Below are 27,467 nucleotides of genomic sequence, written 5' to 3' on the forward strand. Positions count from 1 at the left end.
ACCAGGCAGGCAACCGGTCGGTCCACAGGAGGAAACTATTGCAGATCCTCTACCTCCGGGCCAAACCCATAGAACTTACGCTCTGTAATAGACAGCCCTTGAGTTGCTGCTGGTTGACTCCAAGCTCGCTTGATGTTATCTATGAATATTTTTGATGGAGAAATAACATCTGAGGACAGCAGTTGGATCAATTCCAACAGATGGAGCAGAAGACTTGACCCAGTTCCCAAATTGGCAGTTACTTTAGCCTTGTGCAAAAATGTCCTAAATAAGGCTGGCTTAAAAGAGCCCAGTATAAGCTGGTGGTTCTGCAATTGCCTCCTCATCCTCAGAGAAATCATCCTCTGGCAGACCTTTACCTACAGGATCTCCCAACTCAGATTCCCTGCCTGAATAGGCCACTGCTGCAGTGGGCCACATTTCCTGGGTCACAGTCTTGTCAGTGGGAAAGGGGGAACGCTGCCGGATACCAGTTGCTATTCCTTGAGAATAAGCATTGGCAATCAAGTCCTGAATGGGTAGTGAAAGTTGTTGCTCCAGTGTGAAGGCCTGCTGTAGTTGGTGTGAAGGGAGTGCGGGGGGGGCAGCTTTTGCAGTCTCTGGGAGCTGAGGCTGGGGGAGAAGGGCCCCTTGCATCCTCTGAGAACCTAAAGATTCAGGTGGGCCTGGTGCCTGGGCCCCCTCTGGGTGTTCAGGGGACCAGTCCGGATCAGTAACTGTCCCTGTAGGATCAGGGATTGCAGGATGAGCTAGGGCTAAAGGCAACTGAATTGGGAGGAAGGCTTATTTTGGGGCCTGCTCCATTTGTTTTTCTAAGGTTCTAATTCTTCTTTCTGCCTCTGTAAGGACTGTTGAAGATGAAGAAGTTGAGGTCTTGCCCTTGCTTTTAGTGGCATGACTTTTCTGTTTAGATTTAGTGGGGTTAGGTGCAGAAGTCACTTCCTCTCCAGTATGTTGGTCTGCGTTATCAGCCATGGAGAATTAAAGGAGGATCTGATATAAGCCAGAGGAACCACCAGGAGGAGCTCTGAGAAAGCCTTACAAAGGAATAACTGCTCCGGTGGGAGAAGGATGAATCACCCCTAAGCTCCTTATTTGAGCTTGATCTATTGTTTCACCTCAAATGAAAGGCTGGAAACTGAAACCGCCAAAACAGGAGCTTACTGATCGCTTACTGATTAATTGAACAGCCAGAGCCGCTTGAAGAAGCTGCAAACAAGGCTGGAACCGCTCACACGAGGGCTTAATCACCCTGGAAACAGTGACTGCAGCTGCGCTGAGCTCGCCAGAATCTGCCCAGCTGCCTGGCAACTGATGACGTGTGCCCCAAAAATGGCGACCGGCCGCCCTTCCAAAACTAAAAATAAGCCGATCTGTTTAAAACGAAGGCAATAAAACCAGTCATTCTGAAACAGTAGCATTTTGCCTGAAATGCTAATTTGCTGCCAATTTGTAAGCCCGAAGCAGCTGAGGAGCTGATCCTCCCATTGCCATCAATAAATGCTCCTATTGTGAGTAATGTCCGCTGAGGACAGGGACTCAAATGGTCAGTAACTCCATTGAAAGCGTAGGCAAACAAAAGGAAAGAAGTAATGCCTGCTGAGGACAGGGAATCCAAATCGTCAGGGAGGTGTTAATCATTTGAAGAAGCTTATGGAGAGCTAGGTCTCCGATTATAATCAAGTCAAGCAAGAAATTGATGTTTTTACCAGCAGGCAGGCAACCAACACTAAGACATCCAAATATTACAATTACCTTAAATGGTATTAGTTTGAAATGAAGTCTATCTTGATAAGGAGAGTCCAACAAAGGTAGTTTGGTAGCAGAGAAGAAAATTACATCCCTACACTATGACTGAGTTTTAAAAACAGACCTCCTAGGCGGCTAGAGGGCGCTCTTCAACCTTGAATAAATTAAAACTCAGTCCCTACCAATCAGACTGGAATATTACCCATGCTAGCAGCGCACTGGAGAAAATGAAAGTACCAAGTATCTTACCTTAAGGTTGGGAGTGAAAGGGTCAGGAAGCCTCATATTACGTGGAAAGGCACTCAAAATCAGATTCCTTAGCTGAATACAGTTTGGAGGTATCACATCACAAAATCCATAGTGGTAATCACAAAGGAATTCTGGGAAATCGTGTAATAATACCAGTAACACACGCAGTGTTCCCTATGAATAGGAACATTAAGAGGACAAAATTACCTATCTATCATGAGAGAAATTGTGAGACACAGAGAACATACAGACATTCAGGATAGCAGAATTGCAGTTATTTCTTTAGCATGTGGCATGTCATACATGGACCAGCAATATATGTTTACTTATATATGTATAGATGGTTGTATGCTCCAAAATAACTCTGGAACGGCTTGAGCAATTTCAGCCAAATTTGGTACACAGATGACTTACCCTCTGGAAACAAATACTGTCAGGGTAAGATACACCTAGCACCTCTCAGTGTGTGTGTGCATGTTCTAGCATAACTCTGGAAGATCTGGGCCGTTAAGGAGAGCGGGTGTGGCATCCTAGAGCGCATGGGGGGGGGGGGGAAGGTATGATATATGAATAGTTATTAAGATGCCCTCAATATGGCTCCGCGAGCCACAGGTGGCACACGTGCCATGTTTGCCATCACGGGTCTAGGCCATCTAACCACTAGAACGCAGCATAATTTATGTTTAAAAAATCAGACACTGGGCTGGTAATTGCCTTCAGCTTTCACCCAGTCATTATGTGATGTACAGTTTGATGTGGGAGCTTGCAGTCAGGCCCCATTTATACAGAGAGACCCAGCAGACACCCTGAGAGATGCAAATCCTATTCAAGATGGTCCATTGCTGATGTAGTTCAAAGCCTGGCACCTTATTTTTTGGGTCATTATATGTCGTCCTATGCTTGGGTGTTTGGCACTCCACTGGCTTTCTACTGGGAATCGATGTTAAAGTTGTTGGGCAGACATTGTGCAAGGGCCAGTGGGGGCTTCCTGGATTAGAGTCTTCTGGCTGATAAATGAGGCATGCACCTCTAGGAGTGAGTTGTTCATAATTTTTGCAAACTGAAAGTCAAAAGATACGGACTGTACATAATGGAAAAATCCTAGAGGTGAATTTTCTGTAATGAACTAATTTTGTTAGAAGTGGCATTAATGAGCACTCAGATTATATGCATATTAAAACTCCTTGGTTTCAGATAGGTTTAAGAATGTGTTTTAAACAACATTAAGCAGTAATACAGCAATCCTTACATGGGAAACTGTAAGGAAAAACATTCTGTTAATCGCTTCAGTTACAGGAATTAACTAGTCATTCTACTTTCTTCTGCTTTGTTCTAATTTCCCTTTTTCCCCTCCTCAAATTATCTCCTAATTTACCTTGTACAAAATTTGCATAGGCTTGGCAAGTTCCACATTTCTCAGGAAAGGAGCCAAATATTTAAACAGGTCAATCAAGAGTTGTGCATACATGGGCCAACCCTAGAAAGAGAAAGAAAGGAATGAGAGCAATGTCATTTTTGCTAGTATGTTTCCAACACTTCCCATCTCCAACGATTTGGAGTTAGGACCATTCTAAAGATCTTCAAGGTCCCAGAAACCAATATAAAAGCATACATTGGAGGGACATGGAACAATGAATTGGCTTTCCTGGATTGATTGATTGCTTTAATAAATGTTAAAGTTTATTTGCTGCCCATTTTGTCATGGTGCTACTCTGGGCAGCTTACAACAATAAAATGGAAAAAAAATGTTTTTAAAAAAGTAAAGATAAAATAATAAAGCAATCAACAACAGAAGTACAATAATATGATATTAAAAAAAATTATGTCAAACTTGCCCAAAGAGCTACAATAAAGGATACCAGACAGTCTACTTCAATGGCTGTATCTAAATTCAAGACTTGAGTAAACTGACCGAATATTAAAGATTAGATCTCAATTACATTTCCTATTGATTTAATCACTAACAAGAACTTGCCTGCCGCTAGGTTATTTGGGGATCATTTATGCATTTATCCATATATGTCTCCCCCCCCCTTACACAGACCCCATTCCACCCTGCATGCAAAACATGGGCCACGGCAATCCTGAGGCTGACACAACCAGCTGCTTTAATGACAACAGAAAATGGTGACCCAAAACAGGATAGGAGGAAAGCCTAGATGAAGGGGTGCCTGACATTCAAAGTTTTCCATTATATTCCAGTGAGATGTTCTTCACCAGGTTTTTGGTGATCAACCAATCACTGAACAGCAGAAGTAGAGTTGCTGTGGAAAAGGTGAACCACACACCCAGCTTTTGTTGTGCTGGGCTAGATGATGACACCAATGAACTCGGAGCAGCATGGCCTGCATGACTTCCAGGCCATAGGTAGGAATGGAAAAGTATTGAAGAATCCATTTATAGACTAAAGCCTGTAATTTTTTAACCCTATCCAAGGCATCATTAGTCTTCACAGCAAGCTGTTATTGTTATCACAGAAAAACTCCAGGCAAATGGCATGGCCGAGAGACCAAAGTTCGGTAGTACTTTAGTATGGTCAAAAGACCCACAAGTTAGGGGTTAGCAAAGCATGGCTGAGGCTATGATGTTCTGATGGAGACTAACAGTATCATGTATTAGAGAAACATTTCATCTCTATCTAGAAAAACTGGACAATTTGGTAATCGTCTCCTGAAACACTTTCTCCAATGAGGGAGGATGTGTTGCTTTGTCATGTATATCTGATAACTGGATAAGTGCTCCCAAGGATGAGCTCAGAAATATTAGGATCGTCCTCTATTGGATGATAAAAAATCTTGCTACAGTATATTGCAAACTCTTTTCACAATTCCTGATCCTTTGCTAATTCCCACTTCAGGATCAGGTGTCAGTACAAATCGAACTAAGGATAGAACCAAAGCAGCTTCCAAAGCACAATTTTCTAATTTCAAAGCAAAATGGCTTCTTATGAAGCCTACGCTGAGTGCAAAAGGAGGCTGCATTCCGTAATCTAACTAAAGAACACCAACCTGGAACCCTAATAATCTCAAATTAAGGAGGACTGGGAGAAAATGCTGATGGCCCTGATCTTAAAAGATGCCGATTCCCAGCATCTGGTTGGGGGAGGTTAACATGCAGACTTTATCCATTCTATCTTGTTCAGTGCAAAGGTTGTGACCATTTGACCACTAATTTCTCCAATGTTGCACTTGAATTGTGCTGGGAAAGAACATGGGAACTCCTAGAACCTTTCTAAAAATTTGAAACTGACAGCATGATATTGAGGTCAATAGATAAAAATGGATTCTGTAGTCTTCAAACCTTTTCCCCCATAGCTGTGTTACATAGAAACATAGAAGTCTGACGGCAGAAAAAGACCTCCTGGTCCATCTAGTCTGCCCTTATACTATTTTCTGTATTTTATCTTAGGATGGATATATGTTTATCCCAGGCATGTTTAAATTCAGTTACTGTGGATTTATCTACCACGTCTGCTGGAAGTTTGTTCCAAGGATCTACTACTCTTTCAGTAAAATAATATTTTCTCATGTTGCTTTTGATCTTTCCCCCAACTAACTTCAGATTGTGTCCCCTTGTTCTTGTGTTCACTTTCCTGTAAAAAACAGTTCCCTCCTGGACCTTATTTAACCCTTTAATATATTTAAATGTTTCGATCATGTCCCCCCTTTTCCTTCTGTCCTCCAGACTACAGATTGAGTTCATTAAGTCTTTCCTGATACGTTTTATGCTTAAGACCTTCCACCATTCTTGTAGCCCGTCTTTGGACTCATTCAATTTTGTCAATATCTTTTTGTCGGTGAGGTCTCCAGAACTGAACACAGTATTCCAAATGTGGTCTCACCAGCACTCTATATAGCGGGATCATAATCTCCCTCTTCCTGCGTGTTAAGTGCTTGTGGCACTCTTGCATAGCAAAAGCCTGGCAATGGTTTAGAGCAGATAGCAGTTGTGAGTAGGAAACCTTTGTGCAATTTATATCCTGTCCTGGATTAGGAATCTAGTTCCTCTAGGCATAGGGATTTGTTATTGCACGTTTAACGATCGCAACCCACTCTACATGGGGCTACCCTTGGAGAGTACTCAGAAGCTACAGCTGGCAGAAAATTCAACCGTGTGGTCAGTTCTTGGGGGCCCTTTGCCATCTTCATTAATTTTAAATCAATTTTAATGTTAATGTTTATTATTTAAATATTTTAATGTTTTATTTTACTTGGTTGTTAGCCACTTAAAGAGTTGCCTCTAGGTGAGATGGGCAGTGTATACATTTAATTATATAAAGGGTTACAGGCATCCCTCGTGCATCTATCTCTACGGCTTATAGTCCTTCAATCAAACAGCCAGAATAGAAGTAGGAGGGGCCTTGGAGGTATTCTAGTCCAGCCTCCTGCTCAAGCAGATAATCTATACCATTTTCAGACAAGTGACTGCCCAGTCTTTTTTTTAAAAAAACCCAATGGTCCACAAAGTTCCCAAAGTTAGAGATCCCTGCCCTATGGAAAGATAGGAAGTACATTGTATTAAACATCATACAGCCATATAACCCCAATCTACAACCAAGATACATTTTGATACTCTGTTGAAGTTTCATAGTAAGAGAAGATAAACTACAGCCACACCTTCTGCTGTGGTGTATGTGCCAGCATCCTTGCAATAAATATCCGATGGGAGATCAGTTCTAACCAAGCGTAAACAAAACCTGGAGCTTTTGTAGGTCGCAGGATGTGAAAGGTATTGCTAAAATAAAAATACAGTGGTAAGTGGGATATTAACCAATTAAAAACCTGCATTATAATCAGAGAACATCATCAATAACAGTAATAAATGGTAACTATGATATAAATAACTTTTTCTAAAAAATTAAAAAAACCAATTTTATATCATATTATAGCCATGAAAATATAAATGTAAATATAATTAGTTGAAAAGAGAAAACCAGAAATTTCAGAAATCAATTTTCATAGTCTCTGGAAAAAAGTATTTTAAAAAGTTATTCTTATGGTCCAAATTATCTCAGTATTATCAGATCACAACATATAGATTATTAAAATAGATAGTACTTTCTTTAAAAGCATAGTAAGTCATTCTCTAAGAAATGAAGTTGACTCAAAAGCAATTAAATCTACTATCTCTTATTTAAGAGGCAAGCTCATAATAAAAGTGCATTTAAAGGTAATCCTCAACTTACAACCTGATGGTTTCGTGACTGTTCAAAGTGACAAAGGCACTGATAAAAAGGGACTTAAGACTGGTTCTTGTATTTATGACCACTGAAGTATCTCCAGAGTGAAATGATCAAAATTCAGGCACTTGACAACCTGCCTATCTTTACAATGGTTGCAGCATCCCAGGCACACGGGATTGCCATTTGCGACCTTCCCAGCTATTTTCCAACAAAGTCAAAAGGGCCACTTGGTTTCCCTTAATGATGAGATTCACTCAACAACTGTGGCAAAAAAATCATAAAATCAGACATGAGTCATTTAATAATGCCTTGCTTAGCAACAAGAAATTTGGTCCCAACTTTGGTTGTAAATTGAGGACTACCTGTATCGCAACATCAATTCAATTGCTAGGTCCATCAAACGATCTCTAATATACTAACCAGACTTGCTTTCCATATACAGTGGTACCTCATGATACGAACTTAATTGGTTCCAGAAGGAGGTTCGTAAGGTGAAAAGTTCGTAATATGAAACAATTTTTCCCATAGGAATCAATGTAAAAGCAAATAATGCCTGCAAATCCTTCAGGAAAATCCCAAACTTTAGAAGGGAGGCGAACAGACGGCATGGAGGAGCAGCTAAAGGGGGCGGGTGGAAGAAGAAAGGCTAGGCTAAAGGGTGAGTGGGAAGGAAGAAAGGCAAGGGGGCGCCCCTCCCTTTTCTTTCTTCAAAAGACACCCTTTCAGTGCCTGCAAACACGCTGTTCTAGTTATTTAAATGCAGTCTTTTCCCCCTCCAAGCCGCCCCTCCCTTTTCTTTCTTCAAAAGACACTCTTTCAGTGCCTGCAAATACGCTGTTCTCCTAGTTATTTAAATGGAGTCTTTCCCCCCTCCAAGCCGCCCCTCCCTTTTCCTTCTTCAAAAGACACCCTTTCAGTGCCTGCAAACACGCTGTTCTCCTAGTTATTTAAATGGAGTCTTTTCCCCCTCCAAGCCGCCCCTCCCTTTTCTTTCTTCAAAAGACACCCTTTCAGTGCCTGCAAACACGCTGTTCTCCTAGTTATTTAAATAGAGTCTTTTCCCCCTCCAAGCCGCCCCTCCCTTTTCTTTCTTCAAGAGACACTCTTTCAGTGCCTGCAAACACGCTGTTCTCCTAGTTATTTAAATGCAGTCTTTTCCCCCTCCAAGCCGCACCTCCCTTTTCTTTCTTCAAAAAAGGTGAAAAAAAGAAACCCCTTCATCCCAGCAGCAGCGGCTTGGGTTCGTAAGGTGAAAATAGTTCGGAAGAAGAGGCAAAAAAATCTTAAACACCGGGTTCGTATCTTGAAAAGTTCATTAGAAGAGGCGTTCGTAAGATGAGGTACCACTGTACAGAGGTACCTCAACTTAAGAATGTCTCTTACTTAAGAACTTTTCTAGATAAGAACCGGGTGTTCAAGATTTTTTTGCCTCTTCTCAAGAACCATTTTCTATTAAAGAAGCCGAGCCCAGAAAAATTTCCCAGGAAATATGAGAACGGCACGAAGGCCCAGCCAGTTTCCTGCCATTCCCCCTTTAATTCCGGCCATTTTGGGGTTTCTGGGCTGCTAGAGGAGCCTTTCGGTGGCGCTTAAGGAGGCTTTGGCAGCCCAGAGCGAATGGAGTGTTTTCCTTTCTCTGGGCGCTTGGAGAGGGAATAAACTGCTGCCAGTGCCCAGAGAAAATAAACACTCCCTTCGCTCTGGGCAGCGACTGTCCTCCTCCTCTTCTTCCTCCTCCCACCCAAATTCCGAGCTTTTATTTCTTTTCTAATGGTTTTGCACACATTATTTGCTTTTATATTGATTCCTATGGGAAAAATTGCTTCTACTTACAAACAGACTGTCCAGAGACCTTTTTCTAAAGAAATATTTCCACAAATGCTCATGCCTTTCCATCTGATTTCAATTTGGTTAATAGAGACTGGTTTGAGTAATGGATCCTTATTACTGAAGGACAGTAAGTCAATAAGCACAAAAGGAGCATTTGGTCACCTCTGCCCACCATCTCCCCTGCTTATAAAAGAGACAGCTCTGTTTCTCTGGCTTATTGTGACATACTGTTTTCCGGGGCTCTTCTACACATACCAGAAAGCTGTGAGAGTCTGAAAGTTGATAGTTTCCAAGACATGTTCAGGAGCATTTAATTCTAAGAGTAACATGATGAAAATGCGGTGGTAGGGAAGTTGCTGAAATTCACTCTGACGAACATCATGATCCTGCAAAAGGACTCCCACCACTATCCCAAGAACCTGTAAACGCAAAGGAATGAATTGACTCAGCATGTGATAAATTACTTTGAAAGGTAGAATTAGAGAAAACCCTTTATAAGTGACAGTTTATGGAATATTTTATTTTTTAATGTTAAAAATATTTTATTTGAGGAAGTATTTTGGTTATCGATGTTTATGGCCAAGTGACTAAGTACTTATCTCTTCTTTTATTTTTCCTTTATTTAAAAGAGAGCAAAAAATCATCTCATATTAATAAATATCTAAGTATCTAATAGCAATCCATACAGAAATGCCAGTATTCCACAGACTGAGGGTCAGAAATACTGAATTTCTCAATAGGTAAGTAATGTCAATTATTTACAGCTCCACACTATCATCTGGGAAAAATAAGGACACCACTAACCTTATTAAGCAGGTTTATTTTTGTGACTGTGTTGGTAGCCTCTCCAGAGTGCTTCACCAACAGTGCAATAAGGCGCACAAAGGCATCCAGGTTGTGATAGCACTTGGCACGGATCATAGTGGGGTTGGCAGCAGGGTTATGCTGCTGCTCAGCTTGAGCACGGTAGCTGATTTCAACACACATTTCAGTGCAAAGACGGAAAAATCTTGTTATCAAGTCATCAGTTTTCAGGATTCCTTGTTGATGCATCTGTTTGGGGGTGGCAATGAATTCATATTTAACAAAACATATTTAATACAAACAAGTATTGATGTTCTACACTGTTGGAAGGCAGTGAGAGTAATGGGCTGATGGATTAAATCTAACAGACATTGCAAACTGAATGCAAATATAATATTACAGTGGTACCTCTACCTAAGAATGCCTCTACTTAAGAAATTTTCTAGATAAGAACCGGGTGTTCAAGATTTTTTTTGCCTCTTCTCAAGAACCATTTTCTACTTAAGAACCCGAGCCCGAAAGAATTTCCCAGGAAATTTGAGAGCAGCACGAAAGCCCGGTCAGTTTCCTGTCATTCCCCCTTTAATCCCAGCTATCACAGGCTTTTCTGGGCTGCCAGAGGAGCCGTTTGGTGGCGCTTAAGGAGGCTTTGGCAGTCCAGAGCAAACGAAGCATTTTCCTTTCTCTGGGCGCATGGAGAGGGAATAAATCACTTTGCTGTGGTGACTTTCCTGGTGCTGCCTCCCATACACCCGGCACGAGGTTGCCTCCTGGAGCATCTGGGCACGGAAAGGCAAAAGGGAGCGCTTCGCCCCAGCCGGATCAACTCGGCTTCAGCCAAACAGTGAAGGAAAGGCGCTGGCTACAAAGCGAGTGAGCAAGAGAAGAGGGGAGCCCTTCAGCATGGGAAGGAAGAGGAAGCAGGTAGCAGCAGCAGCTGCCTTTCGGTCAAAGGAGCATTCCCCTCACCTCACCTTCTTCCTTCGGCAGCGACTGTCATCCTCCTCTTCTTCCTCGTCCTCCTCCCACCCAAATTCTGAACTTTTATTTCTTTCTTAATGGGTTTGCACACATTATTTGCTTTTACATTGATTCTTCTGGGAAAATTTGCTTCTACTTACAAACTTTTCTACTTAAGAACCTGGTCACAGAACAAATTAAGTTCTTAAGTAGAGATACCACTGTATTTATATATAACAGTAGCAGTTAAACATAAATGAGCAAAGGGAATTCAATTTATGTGGCTAGCTATGAAGTCTAAATATCCTGCAGTTATAAAGCTAAGACAACAGAAATACATGTAATTTCATTCTTAAACTGATGCATACTGTAAGACATCTTCCTCATAGCATACCTGGGATATGTGCATTGTAGAAAGAGTGGACTCACTAATAAAACATTCATATTCAAATACATTTTCAGACCAGCTAAATATAGAACTTAATTTTGTTTCACCATATCACACAAAATATTAACTTCAGGAAATGCTAGCAATGTGTGATACTTATCAATGCCAGCAGGTGAAACCTGCAGAGTTCATAAGCTTTACAAAAAGAAGCCATGATTTCCACTAAGAAATAGTCTTTTATTGGCTGAATTATTAATATTTATCTCAGAGTGTTATTCTTTGAAGATGTAATCTTTCAAAATACAATCTGATTATTTGGAGGGTTCATGGTGAATTTCATGTAAACATGTTATAAAAACAATCTGTACTGGAGCAATTTTTTTCAAAAAACCCAAAACATTCAGGGTCAGTCAGTATAGAAATTTGAGACGGGTTTTTGCTTTCTTTGTATCCCTGAAGTTTTTTTAAAAAAACACTGTTAGCTCCTTTCTCAATTTTTAACTTAAATGTTCAGTTTATTCCGTTATCTCTAGTCCAACTGTGAACAATGCAAACAAGCCCCCCTCTGCGGGGAAGGACTCTGAGCCAACAGGTAACAGATGAGCATGAACTGACAAAGGTGGATTTGAAGAGCAATCTGAAGCAGTGGATATTAAATGTATTGTCTAAGTGATTTGTTTCATCCAACAATAATGTGAATTTCACAATTACTATCAAGGATTCTTGGTATTCTAACAAGTACAACCATCACAACAACAACAGAGTGGGAAGGGATCTTGAAGGTCTTCTAGTCCAACCCCCTGCTTAGGCAGGAAATCCTACACTACCTTCAGACAAATGGTTATATCCAACATCTTCTTAAAAACGTCCAGTGTTGGAACATTCAGGACTTCTGGAGGCAAGCTGTTCCACGGATTAATCATTCTAACTGTCAAGAAATTTCTTCTAAGTTGCTTCTCTCTTTGTTTGGTTTCCACCCATTGCTTCCACCCTCAGGTGCTTTGGAGAATAGTTTGACTCTCTCTTCCTTGTGGCAACCTCTGAGATATTGGAATACTATTATCATGTCTCCCCTATTCCTTCTTTTTATTAAACTAGACATACCAACTTCCTGCAACCGCTCTTCACATGTTTTAACCTCCAGGCCCCTAATCATTCTCTGAGCTTGGTTATTTTCTTTCAGACATTTCGTTGCCCAAACTAAGTCACATCACCAGTGCTAGTAAGGAGTGGGATTTGCTATAGCAAGTATCTAAGTAAATAAGCATCTCAGTTGATGTTCTAGTGGTTGACCTTGTCAGTATTGATGGGGGTGTAGAGGTTCTTTGGTGGGGCTGTTTACTGTTGATCTGTTTGGAAGTTCCTTGATTTATTGTTTATTTGATTGTTGTCTAATTTTAACCTTGGAGTTACTCTATGCTCATCTGGATGCTGATTAATGATGGGAAATGTTTTGGTCTTTTTGTTCCCTTTTTGGCTTGTTGATTGTATCTTTTGCATAGTCTATAAATATTGTTTATGTCCACATGTCTATTGACGGCTAATTTGTCAGAGTGCTAGGCTTCCAGAAATTCCTTAATGTTTTTGGACTTGGCTAGGTCACAGTTTCCCAATTGAAACCATGATTACGTCTATCCATATTGACAATATTTATTTAACACTTTTCCATAGTGTGGTTCGCTGTCATTTGGTTGCTGAAACCACTACAAAGTGCACTACAAGGCCAGCTGCATATACAACTCTAATGTGCCAGAATGGGAAAAGGATTAAATACATGGTGGACAACAGACAAGTTAACTGTACTGATTAATTTAATGTAATGATTTAATTTTAATTTAATAGTTTTTGTTATGATCTCATCAGTACAATGCGACAGAACAAATACACAACTATTCCATAATCATTATGTCATAATTTTGTTGAAAAAAAAAGCACCTCTCTTTCCCCATGTTCTACCTGGCCAACAAATGCAGAGAAGGCTTTGGTGCTGTCCCGGCCAGCAGCTGCAGAATGGTAAAGATTCACCCACTCCCTCAAGAGATACTCTGCCTTCTCTCTCAGGCCTGGAGGATCATCATATTCTGAAGCTTGAGAGATCCCAGAATGCATCATAAAGTTGGGTCCGCCATGAGCACGGTCAATCATGGCTTCATAGTTGGATCGTACCACTTCCATCAACTGTGGCAACCTGCAAATATCAAAATGGTATTGTCAGCTTCTGTACAACTACAGCCCATTCATAGCATACATTATTTTAACACTTGCATCTCACTCGGTACGCCTATATAACACCAACACTCCATATGCTGCACTGGCTACCAATTAATCTCTGGTCACAATTCAAGGGGTTGGTTATCACTATAAAGCCCTACGTGGCTTAGGGCCTGACTATTTATGAGACTATCTCCTGCCACATACCTCCCAAAAGCGTATTAGATCGCACAGAATCGGTCTTGTCCAGGTCCTGTCAACTAAACAATGAAGCCTGGCAGGAGAGCAGGCGAAAGGGCCTTTTCTGTTGCTGCCCCGGCTCTATGGAACCAATTCCCCCACCTCACCCCGATATTCGCACTGCTCCCCCTCTACCGGCCTTTCAAAAAACTGCTTTGCCAACAGGCCTGGGGGCCTTGAACTTTAACATCTGACATGCCCGAATTATGTTTGACTGGTATGTATGTCTGTTAGGTTGGTTTTAGGGTTTTTATAATGGGTTTGTTAGGGTTATAATGGGATTTTAAATCTACTATTGATGTTCAACTTCTTTTTATTATTGTACTATTGTATTGTTTTTGCATTGTTTTAAGCCGCCCGGAGTCCTACGGGATTGGGTGGCATAGAAGTCGAATGAATAATAATAAAAAATAATAACAACCTCCAAGGATTAGCTCATGTTTAGCTTACAATTGCCCATCCCATTATCAATCAATCACTAACCTCTCAAGGAGTTTCAGAACAGGCTGCTCTCTCTTTCTCGTCAGGTGAGCTGTCTGCTCTCCAGCCTTTCTGCCACAGGGTTTGCATGGCAGTGTGGTTTCCTTGCTTGCTCCCAATGCTCCAAAAGCGGAGTGGTAAGAACAGGGGCAGAGTGGGGCATGTGTGCCCCCCACTCAGCTTGGCTGACTCACCGAGGCTGCCTGTGCAGAATGCTCCATCCGCTTTTAGAGTGCCAGAAAGCCTTGGTGAGTTTGCAAGACCACTTCAGGCCTTTGCCCCCTTTGCAAAAGCTTTTGGTGTGGAGAATGGAAGCCTTCGGGGGCATGATCTCAAGCTCTTGCAGGACTCCATCCTCGGCGCCAAAAGCTTTTGCAAAGGGGATGGAAGCCTTTGCAGAAGTGATCTCACACCACTCTGTGCAAAAAGCCTTTTGCAACAGCTTCACCAGCATCAGAGAAGGCGGCAGATTTCCCACCATATGGCCCTCACCCTGCAGATCTTCAAAAGTGAAAGAGGGAGTGATCCCTGAGGAGATGGAGACCAGCTGCCTCGCTGGGCCAGTGCCTGTTAGGCCCCTGGTTTTTTGGGAGGGGGGAGAGCCAGGGGCAACGTTGCAGTGTCTCTGTAGTGAGTTGTAAGGATGAACAACTGCTGTGGTGTTGCAACATTCACAACTTCGGGACTGTGTCTTAAATACTTTGGGGAGTGACGTTGCTGGAACCATTGCTGAGCAAATTGTTGTAACTCAAGGACTATCTGTATTATCCTTTGATTTTTCTTTCAAAATAAATTGACAAATTAACTACTTAAATGCATGAATGATAATAAACAGGGAATCCTCAAATTATGACCACAAATGAGCCCAAAATTCTGTTGCTGAGAAAGACATTTATTAACGTAGTAACACAGTTGTTAGGAAATCTGGCTTCCCCACCGATTTTGCTTGTCAGAAGATCACAAAAAGTGATCACAGGACAATGCAACTGTCATAAACATGGACCAGTTGTCTGGCATCTGAATTTTGATCACATAATTATGGAGATGGCAATGGTTATAAGTGCGGGAAATAGTCATAAGTCACTTTTTTCAGTGCCATTTTAACATTGAATGGTTACTAAATGAAGTATTGTAAGGGGATGATTACTTGTATTAAGTATTGTGGACAATACAGTGAACCTAAACAGATTCCAGATTGGATAGGATAACATTCTCTGTCACTCCTGTCTCAGGAAGGACTTGGGTGGGAATGACAGAGAAGCTGTTTTTTCTGCAAACAACCATCAGGCTCGTCTGGCGTCTGAGCATTACCCTTCTGGAGCATTTCCTCTGGAGTGAGCATTTATCCTCATCAGAGTTTCGATGGTGTGGAACAAATCTGCTTCTGTCATGTGAGCCACACTTCTCTCATCCACTAGCAGGATCTTCACCAGCTGCATTGCAAACGCCACTGCCATGTAGTTCAAGCCGTTCTCCATGGACTGTAAAGAGTATAGATGCCAAAAAGAATGAGCCATTTCCACTGCAGAGCATCTATATTGCCTTCATAAAAGCCAATGTCAACAACTCACCTGAGCCAGGTGAAGGTCGTACTGTTGCATGTTAACTAGATGGTTACGAATCAGGAGCTCCACTGCTTCTACGTTGTATTTATATTCATCTCGACACTCAATCAGACATCTGGAAAAGTATTGACACTTTCTCATGTTAATTTAGTTTTCTTTTCTAACTCATAGCAAGTAAAGATTGATTAATCTCTGCTTCACATCTCTTTAGCTTAAACAGACACAGGTCATGTCTTGGCTTGTGGCAAGGAGCTCAGCAGGAAGTTGTAGCAAATCAGTTCTAGCTGAGCCGTCCACAAAGGACAGAAAACAGCTAAAACAAAACCATTCAGGGTAATAATAAAACCACCACAAGCTTTACCTGCTGCACAGCAATAACTTTCAAAGTAATGTCATTTGTTGTGATTTCACAGGAAGGATTTAGAGGAAATTAAAAACAGAAGCAACTCTAAGCAACTAAATGTCTATGGAGATTCTCAGGCATCCAGGTGATGGTTGTCCCAAAGGTGCTTTTTTCAATAGGCAACTGAACTTTCTGGTTTTTCTTTGAAGATGTTTCACTTCTCATCCAAGAAGCTTCTTCAGCTCTGACTGGATGGTGGGGAATGGAAGGATTTATACTCCTTGCAGACAGGTGTCCATCTTTGGACCCATTCAATTTTATCAATATCTTTTTGTAGGTGAGGTCTCCAGAACTGAACACAGTATTCCAAATGTGGTCTCACCAGCACTCTCTACAGCGGGATCACAGTCTCCCTCTTCCTGCTTGTTAGAATAGAATAGAATAGAATTTTATTGGCCAAGTGTGGTTGGACACACAAGGAATTTGTCTTGGTGCATATGCTCTCAGCGTACATAAAAGAAAAAGATACATTTGTCAAGAATCATAGGGTACAACACATAATGATTGTCACAGGGGTCAAATAAACAATGAAGAAACAATCAATATTAATAAAAATCTTAGGATACAAGCAACAAGTTACAGTCATACAGTCCTAAGTGGGAGGAAAAGGATGATAGGAATGATGAGAAAAACTAGTAGAAATAGAAGTGCAGATTTAGTAAAAAGTTTGACACTGTTGAGGGAATTATTTGTTTAGTAGAGTGATGGTGTTCGGGAAAAAACTCTTCTTGTGTCTAGTTGTCTTGGTGTGCAGTGCTCTGTAGCGACGTTTTGAGGGTAGGAGTTGAAACAGTTTGTGTCCAGAATGCAAGGGGTCAGTAAATATTTTCCCCGCCCTCTTTTTGACTCGTGCAGTGTACAGGTCTTCAATGGAAGGCAGGTTGGCAGCAATTGTTCTTTCTGCAGTTCTTTTCTTCAGATTATCCTCTGAATCTGTGTCGGTCCTGTTGGGTTGCAGCACCAAACCAAACAGTTATAGAGGTGCAGATCTGTAGAACTAGATCAGCAGCTCCTTGGGCAGTTTGAGCTTCCTGGGCTGGCGTAGAAAGAACATTCTTTGTTCTTTTTTTATGATGATTTTCATGTTAGGTGATCATTTTAGGTCTTGAGATATGATAGAACCTAGAAATTTGAAGGTCTCTACTGTTGATACTGTGTTGTCTAGTATTGTGAGAGGTGGAAGGGTTTCTCCTAAAGTCTACCACCATCTCTATGGTTTTAGGTGTGTTCAGTTCTAGATTGTTCTGGTCATACTACAAGGATAGTTGTTCAACCTCCCGTCTGTATGTGGATTCATCATTGTCTCTAATGAGTCCGATCACTGTTGTATCGTCTGCAAACTTCAGTAGTTTAACAGATGGATCGTTTGAGATGCAGTCATTAGTGTATAGAGAGAAGTGATGAGAGTACACAGCCTTGGGAGGCACCTGTGCTAATTGTACATGTATCTGATGTGATTTTTCCTAGCTTCACCTGCTGCTTCCTGCAGGGGGTCTAACAGTGGATCCGTGATGGTTTTCAAGTGGAACATCACTAGACTTTCAAAGCTTTTCATAAGAGCAACTGGTCTGTAGTCATTCAGTTCCTTGATGGAGGGCTTCTTCGGCACTGGGACGATAGTAGAGCGTTTGAAGCAGGAAGGAACATAGCACAATTCTAATGATTTGTTGAAGATTTGGGTGAAGATGGTCAGCAACCTCCTTATTCCGATCAATGTATGTATTATCCAATTGGTCAGCACAGACTTTTAAGCAAGCAGGAGTTATCTTGTCTGGGCCTGGTGCTTTTCCAGGCTTCTGTCTGTGAAATAGATCTTTCACTTCCTTTTCTGTGATCACTAGGAGTTGTAAACCCAATGGGATGGGTTCAGTTGTAGAAGATTTGGTTGTTGTTGGTGTGTTTGGGGTGGAAGTTGTGCAGATAAGTGGTTGTGGTTTCTTTTCAAACCTGCAGTAGAACACATTCAGGTCATCTGCCAATTGCTGATCTCCTTCAGCTTGGGAAGGTGGTTTGCTGTAGCTGGTGATGTTTTTGAGAGTTTTCCACATGTTTGCTGGTTCATTTGTTGAGAATTGATTCTTTAGTTTTTCAGAGTAGTTCCTTTTTGCTGCTCTGATCTCCCTTGTTAATATATTTCTGGCCTGATTGTACAGCATTCTATCACCTTTTCTGTAGGCTTCCTCTTTGGAATGACATAACTGCTTGAGTTTGGCTGTGAACCAAGGTTTATTGTTACGGTATATTTGCAAGTTCCTGGTTGGTACACATAGGTCTTCACAGAAGCTGACATATGATGTTACAGTATCTGTGAGTTCATCTAGGTCTGCAGAGGTGTCTTTAAAAATATTCCAGTTTGTGCAGTCAAAGCAAGCCTGTAGCTTTAATTTTGCTTTCTCTAGCTATGTTATACCTCTAGCTAGTTTTACCTCTAGCTATGCAGCCAAGCATTCTACTTGCTTTCCCTACCGCCTGACTGCACTGTTTACCTATTTTGAGACTGTTGGAAACCTTCCCTACCAAACCTTCCCCCATGTCACTCACAAACATATTAAAAAGAATAGGACCCAGAACAGACCCTTGTGGCACACCGCTTGTAACCGGGCTCTGCTCAGAATACTCGCCATTAACAATAACGCTCTGATATCTACACTTCAGCCAGCTGCAAATCTACTGAACTATCCAGGGATTAAGTCCAATCTTCATTAACTTATCTATCAGCTCTTTATGTGGAACTGTATCAAATGCTTTGCTAAGCCCAGATAGGCAATATCCACGGCACCACCTTCATTCAACACTTTTATGACAGTCAAAGAAATCAATGAGATTAATCTGGCATGATTTTCCCTCAGTAAAGCCATGCTGGTTTGGGTCCAATAAGTTATTGGTTTTTAAGTGCTGAGTTATCCTCTTTTTGAGTAGAGTCTCCATCATTTTAACTACAACTGATGCCAAGCTAACTGGCCTGTACCCTTCTTATGGATAGGCACAACATTGGCCATTCTCCACTCATCAGGAACATTTCCTGTTAAAAGGGATTGGTTAAACAAATCAGTCAGGGGGATAGCAATCACAGATCTGAGTTCTTTAAGGTGGATGCCATCTGGACCCATTGCCTTATTTATCTTTAATCGTTCAAGTTCCTCTGAGATCACTGGAGCTGAATCCCTACAGCTGGAAACAATGCTATATCCACCCATAGTATTAAATTGTAAGCTGCCTTCTGAGAAAGCTGAACAGAAGTAGCTATTCAAATGGTCAGCGACCTCCTTATTCCCATCAATGTATGTATTATTTATGTTTTATTTATTTGATTTTTATGCCACCCTTCTCCTTAGACTCAGGGCAGCTTAAAACATCTTAGCAATAGCACTTTTTGACAGAGCCAACATAATGCCCCCACAATTCGGGTCCTCGTTTTACCCACCTCGGAAGGATGGAAGGTTGAGTCAACCTTGAGCCATTGATGAGATTTGAACCGCTGACCTACAGATCTATAGTCAGCTTTAGTGGCCTGCAGTACAGCACTCTACCTGCTGCGCCACCCTGGCTCATTATCCCCAGTACAAAGCTTTGTGATGCTGCAGTTTTTCTTCTTCCTATCACAAATATATCTGAAGGAAGTTTTATCCCCCTTCTTTACAGATTTGGCAATTTCTTCCTCTTTTGAGGCATTATTATTATTATTATTATTATTACTACTACTACTACTACTACTACTACTACTACTACTACTACTACTACTAAGCAGCATATATTATCTGTTTCACCTCCTTCTGACTCATTTTATATACCACTCTGTCAGCTATACTTCCAGACTCTTTATACCTCCTATAGGCAGATTTTTTTCATTGACTATAGCACTACATGATTGCTAAACCATAGTGGTTTCTTCTTCCTTTTACCTTTAGTTATTTGCCTTACATACAGTCCAGTGGTTTTTAAAATGGCCTTTTTTAGTACAGTCCACTCTGCTCGTTCCTGCTGTTTTATCCCTCTCCTTTAATTCATTATTTAAATATTTCCCCATTTTATTGAAATTTATTTTTCTGAAATCCAATACTTTGGTTGTAGTATAGCATTGCTCACAATCAGTTTTTACATCAAACCTAAATTTTCTCCCACCTTAACCTCTGAAACCCAATTCCCATTTGTAAAAACTAAATCTAGAATATTCTCCCCTCTTAATCGGTGTCTTAACCAGCTGTGCCAGAGCTGCTCCTGTAAGGGCCTTAATATATTCTTACTTTTGCATGTAGGAGCAAAAAAACAACTAAGCTTCCTTTGGGCCAATAATGGAATAGGAGCTTCAAACATTTTGAACACTTATTCTACAGTACACAGCATATAACAACTTTGCTCCATGTTTTGTAAATTCAACACAGAAGGACCTTCTGACTTTTATGCCATATTCAAACAACACTTTTCAGCTTTATGCATTTATTTTATAGCAAGATTAAGTATTTTGAAGGTGCATGAATCCTAATCCTGATACATTTTTCTTCTACATTTGTTTTGTTCCTGGGAAAGTTATGATGTAAAAACCATGTGATGGTCTTTCAGAGCTCCCCCATCCCCATGTCATGATGATGACTGACCTTGTTATCTGCTTGTTACACCAGGGAGATCCATAGGCACGGCCATCTTGCAGGGCTTTTAATACAAGCAAATGACATTCGCGGTACCGGAGAAGGAGGTCGGCATCTGCACCGCTGGTGGCATCTAATAATCCTTCAACCGCCTGTCAAGAAGAAGAAAGTATTTCTTAAAGGATTTTCTGGCCTCGTTCTCTCTTCAGACTGGATTTTATATCTTTTAAGAATATAATGAAATAGTTAACAATTCACTTCTTTTTATTTTATTTATTTAATTAATTGGACCTATATGCCGACCCTCTCCGTGGACTCGGGGCGGCTTACAACATTTTGATACAATGATACAATATATAATTGTATATTAGAGAGCCTTCCCTCTGCAGCTGCTCTTCTGTCTGAAGTGGCAAGGCTGCAAAGGACGAACACCGGAGACAGCGTGCCAGCTGGTAAGCAGTTACACTTCCTTGGCAGAAGTGGTGGCGGGGCCGCACGGGCTCTGGCCTGCTCTTTAGGGGCACCCAAGCCAGCCAGGTTCTCTGGACCGCAGGTGTGCTGCAGGCTGGAGGGCTCTGGGGCCGCGCAAGAAGCCCCTCAGTCAGGGAGAGAGGGACATAATTCAAAGTGTTGGTTATGACCTATAAAGCCCTTCATGGCATCGGAACAGAAAGCCGCACGAATCCCAGCAACCAGTTATGTTCCACAGAGTTGGCCTTCTCGGGGTCCTGTCGACGAAATAATGTCGTCTGGCGGGACCCAGGGAAAGAGCCTTCTGTGTGGCGGCCCTGACCCTCTGGAATCAACTCCTCCTGAAGATTAGGATTGCCCCCACCCGCCTTGCCTTTCGCAAACTCCTTAAAACCCACCTCTGCCGTCAGGCATGGGAAAATTGATTCCCCTGGGCCGTTTCCATTTTATGTATGGTTTGTCTGAGATGTATCACTGTTTTTTATATTAAGGGGTTTTAAATTGTTTTTAACTATTGGATTTGTACTGTTTTGTTGTTGTGAGCCGCTCCGAGTCTTCGGAGAGGGGCGGCATACAAATCTAATTAATAATAATAATAATAATAATAATAATAATAATAATAATAATAATAATAGCCCTGGCCCGCCCGTCCTGGCAGACAGCTACGCTCCTCCAGGAAGCGACCAGCGGGATCCCCTTTTGGCAGGTATTCCTGCTGCTCTTTCCGTTGCTGGTCTTCGTGCATGCCAAAAACCAGAAGACCAATGGCCGATGCACATGTGTGTGCTGGAAACAGGAAGATCATCTTCCTGGCTTGCGCATGTGCACTGGACAGCTGCTCTTCTGGTTTCCTGGGCATGTGAAAATCAGCTGGCTGGCATGCTGGAACCTAGAAGAGCAACAGCTGACGGCTCTACGTGCCACTTCCAGCACGTGAGCTATAGGCTTCTCATCACAGTCCTATATTATTCTTCCATCAGTAAATTTTCTTACATTTAAAGAATGGAGTTCATTATTTCAAAAAGGGATTTTTCACATTAAACATTTATTGTGTGCAAAATTATATAATTACATAGTCAGTTTTAGAAATTCTGAATGAAGTTAAGTTTTAGCACAAGGTTTATTACATTTTATATTGCTGGGCTTTAAATTTTGCCTCGTTTTCTAGGGCTGGTGTGAAAGGCGATACCTTTGATCAAAGGGTTAAGACCTGGAGACACTTGTTTTATCAGGATGTTGAATCTGATTGGTAAGAAGCTACTGGAAACCTTGGAAGCAAAGTCCACCGATGAAGTCTCTACCTATTTACCTATCATCTTATATAGTCACTCATTTCACAAACTCTGGGAGTCATATAACAAGGCTAAAAATATTTCAATTAATAAATACTAAAACAGTAATATAATAAAATTACTATTACAAAAAAGCTATAAAAGACGCAGCTAAGGAAAAAGTGACAAAATTTTAATAATAGGGGAGCCATCAATAATAATTGACCAAGCACAGCTAAGGTAGCAGAAAACAGCTAGTGTTCCAGCTTTCTTGCTAGGAAATATTCTAATGGGAATTCTTCTTAAAACTGCAGAACAGGTAGAAAGCCCAGTCTTTCCTGATCCTTCAGACAGGGACTTTATAGGGACATATCCTTATCATATTTTTAGAGGTGCTTATACTCCAATTCCCACTATGTTTATGGAGACCCAGCAACTATTCGCTCCACAAAAAAAGTGTCCACGTTTAATCTGGCGTTTATGCACATACCTTCTGTAGCAATCCAAGGGCTGCAATAGCATCTCGAGAATTACGAGCCACGACGACAGCCTCCAAAAGGCTCCGCAGAGCTTGTGTCTGGGGATTCATGGCCAAAGTGTGAGGGACAGATTGCAGGTGCTGCTCCAGCTCTGCCATGCATTTATCATAGATCTGTGCCACGTCATCAGTTGCCCAGGCTTGCTGTATTGGGACGAAGCAAAGATGCAGTCAGATCACTGAGGAATGATCATTTTAAATACTTGCTGTTAGGGTTCCAAGTAATACCCCCGGCCAAAGAAAACTCCAAGGCTTGAAGTTTCATTTTATTAGAGATGTCATATTGGCCCATCTGGAAAAAATCGAATCTGAAAGCTTCCAGGTTTTCCCCACCCAAAAGAAAATCCAAGCCCGTGTCCCAGCCCCCACATGTCCATCACATGGTCCAATCAATGCACCGTCCCAACTGGAGATGCCTCCTAGTCACATCCCTCCAGGTGCAGGCAGAGTGGCCTTGACTCTCTCTCTCTTTTTAATAAATGTTATTTACAAACACATATTACAAACAAAAAACATTTAAAAACAATGGACATTACATGGCAGATCTGTTTTACATTTCTCATGATACTTATTTTATGCTTATTCATAAATAAAAAATTAGTATCTACAAGTTATTTGCATTTTCTGTTCATTATTCTCTCAATTTAACTTTCCTTTTTAACAATCGTTTATTCTTTAATTCTGACTATATATCTCTCCCCCCCCCCCGCTTTTCCCATCCAATAATAAAACCTATCCCAGCATTTACAGTAGTCTGAGTCATCCTTGTTTTTTAATTATTGTGTTAATTTATCAATTTCAGCACATGACGTTATTGCTTCGATAACCTCTTTTTCTTTTGGCAAATTCTTCTTCTTCCATGAATGCGTGGAAGTTTTGCAGGATCAAATATAATTAGGTTTTTAAAAAATTTCTCCCTTGCTATTCCCAGTAAGAAAAGTTCTGTTTTTATTCCCCATTTCCTTGTCTAATATCTCTTCCAACCACACCTTAATTCTTTCCCAATAAATTTTAACTTTTTCGCAGCCCCACCATAAATGATAAGAGCCTTGTTCCTTTTAGCATTTTCAGTATTTTGGTTCATACTTTTTGTCAATTTTTGCAAGTTGGTTAGGAGTTATGTGCCATCTGAAGAACATGTTATACCAGTTCTCTTGATAAGAGGTCGCTAATGTCCATTTCCTATTTCTATCCCAAATTTGTTGCCATTTGTTTAGATTAACAGTATAACCAAAAACCTGGACCCATTTAACCATATTGTCTTTTACTTGTTCTGTTTCCATTTCAGAGTGGCCTTGACTCACAAAGAAAGGAATATTATGACTACATATCTTCCCTACTCCATACATTCCCCCACTCCCAGTTTCCCACAGGCCTGACACTTGCTTTTAAAAAACAGTTTTCATCAGGAGCATTTCTATTAGCATCTTCAAAAATATTGTTTTTCAAATGGACACTGCTGATCTTCAAAGCCCCTTCCAACTCTTGCATTCAATGATTCTCTGAAATGGATAAATATTAAGCCTTTAATAGATTGAATATTGGCTTACCTGAACGTTCCTTTTATGTTATGCTGGGCAAGTGTCCAAGCATGGATTAACTTCTTGTCTGTTCGCCTGGAGCTGAGTAAGAAATATCCGGCCATGCCTCCACCTTGGCCCCCACTGAGCCAGTTTTGTTGTACGAGGATATAGAGACTTGTAGGTAGCCAAATGTTAATCTAAGGTCCTTACCTTGGACCAAAACGGCCAAGACTTATGTTTGGGTGCATCCCATGCTTGGACACTGCAAGCAACGCACAAGAGTATGAACGTTGGCTTATCTGAATGTTCCTTCTATTTGCAGGAGTGGGTTGGACACTCCCGCAAATAGAAGGAACATTCAGGTAAGCCAACGTTCATACTCTTGTGCGTTGCTTGTAGTGTCCAAGCGTGGGATGCACCCAAACGTAAGTCTCAAGAAAAATGCAGGCCTTCAGCCAACGGCCTATAGTAGAAGGTGAGACTTTCTGACCCATCTATGTATGTTAAAACGACACAAATAAGGATTCAGATCTGCAAAAAGCTGCAGTCCGTTTGATGTATCTGCGGAGAGCCCTCCTGACATCTAAGGTATGCCACAACCTCTCCCTAGAATGGGAAGGAAACTTGGGAGAATCAGCATTTCCAGGAGACTCCTCCCTAAGGGCAGTTCCTTCCTCCTGCACAGGAAACCAGGATCTTTCACTTGCAGACTGCTGACTGGCCTTTGAATTATGCCTCTCAGAAGCCTCTGAACTTCCCTATCCTCAGCACAAGAAGAATGCTTTTTAGAAGAGTCCTTTTGAGCCTTACTCTGCCCAGGGCCCCCTTATCAGATCTATGAGACTTATGGACAGATTTGGAGGACTCCAAGTCTCTAAAAGTGCTTTTCTCGGCAGATCTGCCCACCTTTTTTGCTTTACCTGCCATTGTGCTAACTTTAGTCACTGCAAGCAAGACAATCTTTGATAAGTAAGAAATAAAAATATCATCAGATTCCTTTGCAAAGCACAGCAAATTGGTAGTAATTGTTCAGGTTGCAATGAGAGTTCTGGAGCAGGAACAGCGTGGCACTACACAGAGGAGGGTGGCAAAGAAGCTTCCCTATCACAGAAGCCAGAAATGAATGGAAAGGAGCAAGGTAAAAATACCCTGCTATTGCTATCCAACCGCCAGGGAAAGGGACCAGAAAAATGTGTGGCCCATTCCAGAGATTGGTGACTGGGGAGTAATCCCCACTCTGCCAACCCACTTGTGCCTAGTAACACCTGGCCCAATCACGTCTTCCCAGGGAGGGAGCTCTCTGGTGCCAAGACTGTGGCTGCCGACTCTCAAACAATCATGTGACTGATCCCATGCTGAGTGCAGCCAGGGCAGAAGCTGTTCAGCTCCAAAAAGGTGGGGAACCCCTGCAGCTCTCCCTCCACTAATAGGTTTCACCCACAAATAAACAGCCTGTTATTATGTTCCGGAGCCCCCCAGGAACTCCTGCAGCCTCCTCACTAGTAGTGAAAAAACATAAGGAAGCCAAGACCACGTGAGCAGGAGATATTGACTCACAGCTGAGCGGCTCTGCAAGCAAACTCAGAGGCTTGCCAGAGCTCCGGACAAGCACTCCCAATAAGGCAGCCACCATTAAATCTAATTTCAAGCCATTGATCGTAAGACAACCCACAGCTGACCAGTCTCAATCCCGTGTCAAGCCACTGGATTTTCGCCGGCCTCCTGGACAAGCACTCCCAGAAATTCAAATGTCACGCTTTGTCAATAAAGCCATGTGAGCGGGAATCCCAACACAACATTGACCAACACTCCAAACAGTAACAGGGCCCCACCAGAGCCCCAGACAGGCACACCCGCACACAATACAGACTTTAGTCAAAGTTCACAAAAGGAAGGCGAATGAAATCCCTTTGTAAAACTCACTTCTCTGCTTGCTCCATTAAAAGCCCCAGATGGCAGGCAACCCACCCATGCACTCAGTTCCAGATAAATATAAACTTCAATAAAAATCTGTAAATCTTGAAATTGCAAGTAAAAATTCTTGTCTGTTGTTCAAAGTGAGTAGAGAAATATTTTTTGTGTCCTTTTTGGCTCAACTGAGTAAAACAACTGGCTGGGGGCGGGGGCGGAGGAAGCATGGCTGGACATTTCTTACTCAGTCCCTGGCTAACAGGCAAGAAGTTAACCCATGCTAGGACACTCCAAGCAGCGCACAGGAGGACATAGATGATTTTTAAATTTTCTTCTACTGTAGTATGTGACTTTTGAATAATAGTGCTATTTGGGAGCGACTGGATAAGACCTTAAGTGGCCTTTTCTGACTCGAGTGGACAACTACCTTCATAGGCTGGGCCAGGATTCCTGTTGGTTGACTTGAATCATTTGTTGGCAGAAAACCAGGAACATTCCGTGCAAATTCTTCATATACAGCAAGCTGCTTTGGGTCCACACCACCAACCTTAAAAAACAAATGAATGTATGTCAGTAAAATATTTCCACAGATGTATCCACATCAATATTCAGTCAAACCGGGGTGGCACAGCAGGTAGAGTGCTGTACTGCAGGCCACTGAAGCTGACTGTAGATCTGTAAGTCAGTGGTTCAAATTTCATCACCACCTCAAGCTTGACTCAGCCTTCCATCCTTCCGAGGTGGGTCAAATGAGGACCCGGATTGTGGGGGCAATATGCTGGCTCCGTTAAAAAATGCTGTTGCCAACATGCTAATATATATGTAAAGTGAAATAATTGCACAAAGCCGGGGGCAGGCCCTTTTCAGAGCCAAAAAAAAATATGCATCATTTTTTTTCATTTCATTTTTCATTTCATTGTGTTCAGAAATGTTCAAATTAGTAGGCAAAGGGCAAAGGTTTTCAAAAAAATGAAAATTGGAAGCTTTTGTATATATATAAATTGAAATAATTGTGCACACAGCCGGGGGGGGGGGGAGGCCCTTTTCTGAGCAAAATAAACAAATAAGCATCAATTTTTTCATTTCAATTTTCATTTCATTGTGTT

The 27,467-nt window shown here is 41.6% G+C and overlaps 1 protein-coding gene across 10 annotated transcripts in view; it reads right to left on the reverse strand.

The window, feature by feature from the left end:
* The window catches only part of CNOT1 (CCR4-NOT transcription complex subunit 1), a 103,112-nt gene that overhangs the window by 6,406 nt on the left and 69,239 nt on the right, over positions 1-27,467 (reverse strand). For 5 of the 10 annotated variants that reach the window (XM_070760591.1, XM_070760590.1, XM_070760593.1 and 2 more), the window contains exons 34-44: positions 26,789-26,908; positions 22,880-23,071; positions 20,657-20,799; positions 15,665-15,773; positions 15,405-15,574; positions 13,098-13,350; positions 9,815-10,063; positions 9,266-9,429; positions 6,615-6,732; positions 3,374-3,475; positions 1,999-2,172 (exon numbers count right to left, since the gene is read on the reverse strand). In XM_070760591.1, the coding sequence (XP_070616692.1) occupies positions 1,999-2,172; positions 3,374-3,475; positions 6,615-6,732; positions 9,266-9,429; positions 9,815-10,063; positions 13,098-13,350; positions 15,405-15,574; positions 15,665-15,773; positions 20,657-20,799; positions 22,880-23,071; positions 26,789-26,908 (1,794 nt within the window). The remainder of the gene's footprint in view (positions 1-1,998; positions 2,173-3,373; positions 3,476-6,614; positions 6,733-9,265; positions 9,430-9,814; positions 10,064-13,097; positions 13,351-15,404; positions 15,575-15,664; positions 15,774-20,656; positions 20,800-22,879; positions 23,072-26,788; positions 26,909-27,467) is intronic. The other 5 variants (XM_070760596.1, XM_070760595.1, XM_070760597.1 and 2 more) reach the window with 3 other exon arrangements.

The sequence above is a fragment of the Erythrolamprus reginae genome, chromosome 9, assembly GCF_031021105.1.
Source record: "Erythrolamprus reginae isolate rEryReg1 chromosome 9, rEryReg1.hap1, whole genome shotgun sequence".
Taxonomy (NCBI): Eukaryota; Metazoa; Chordata; class Lepidosauria; order Squamata; family Dipsadidae; genus Erythrolamprus; species Erythrolamprus reginae.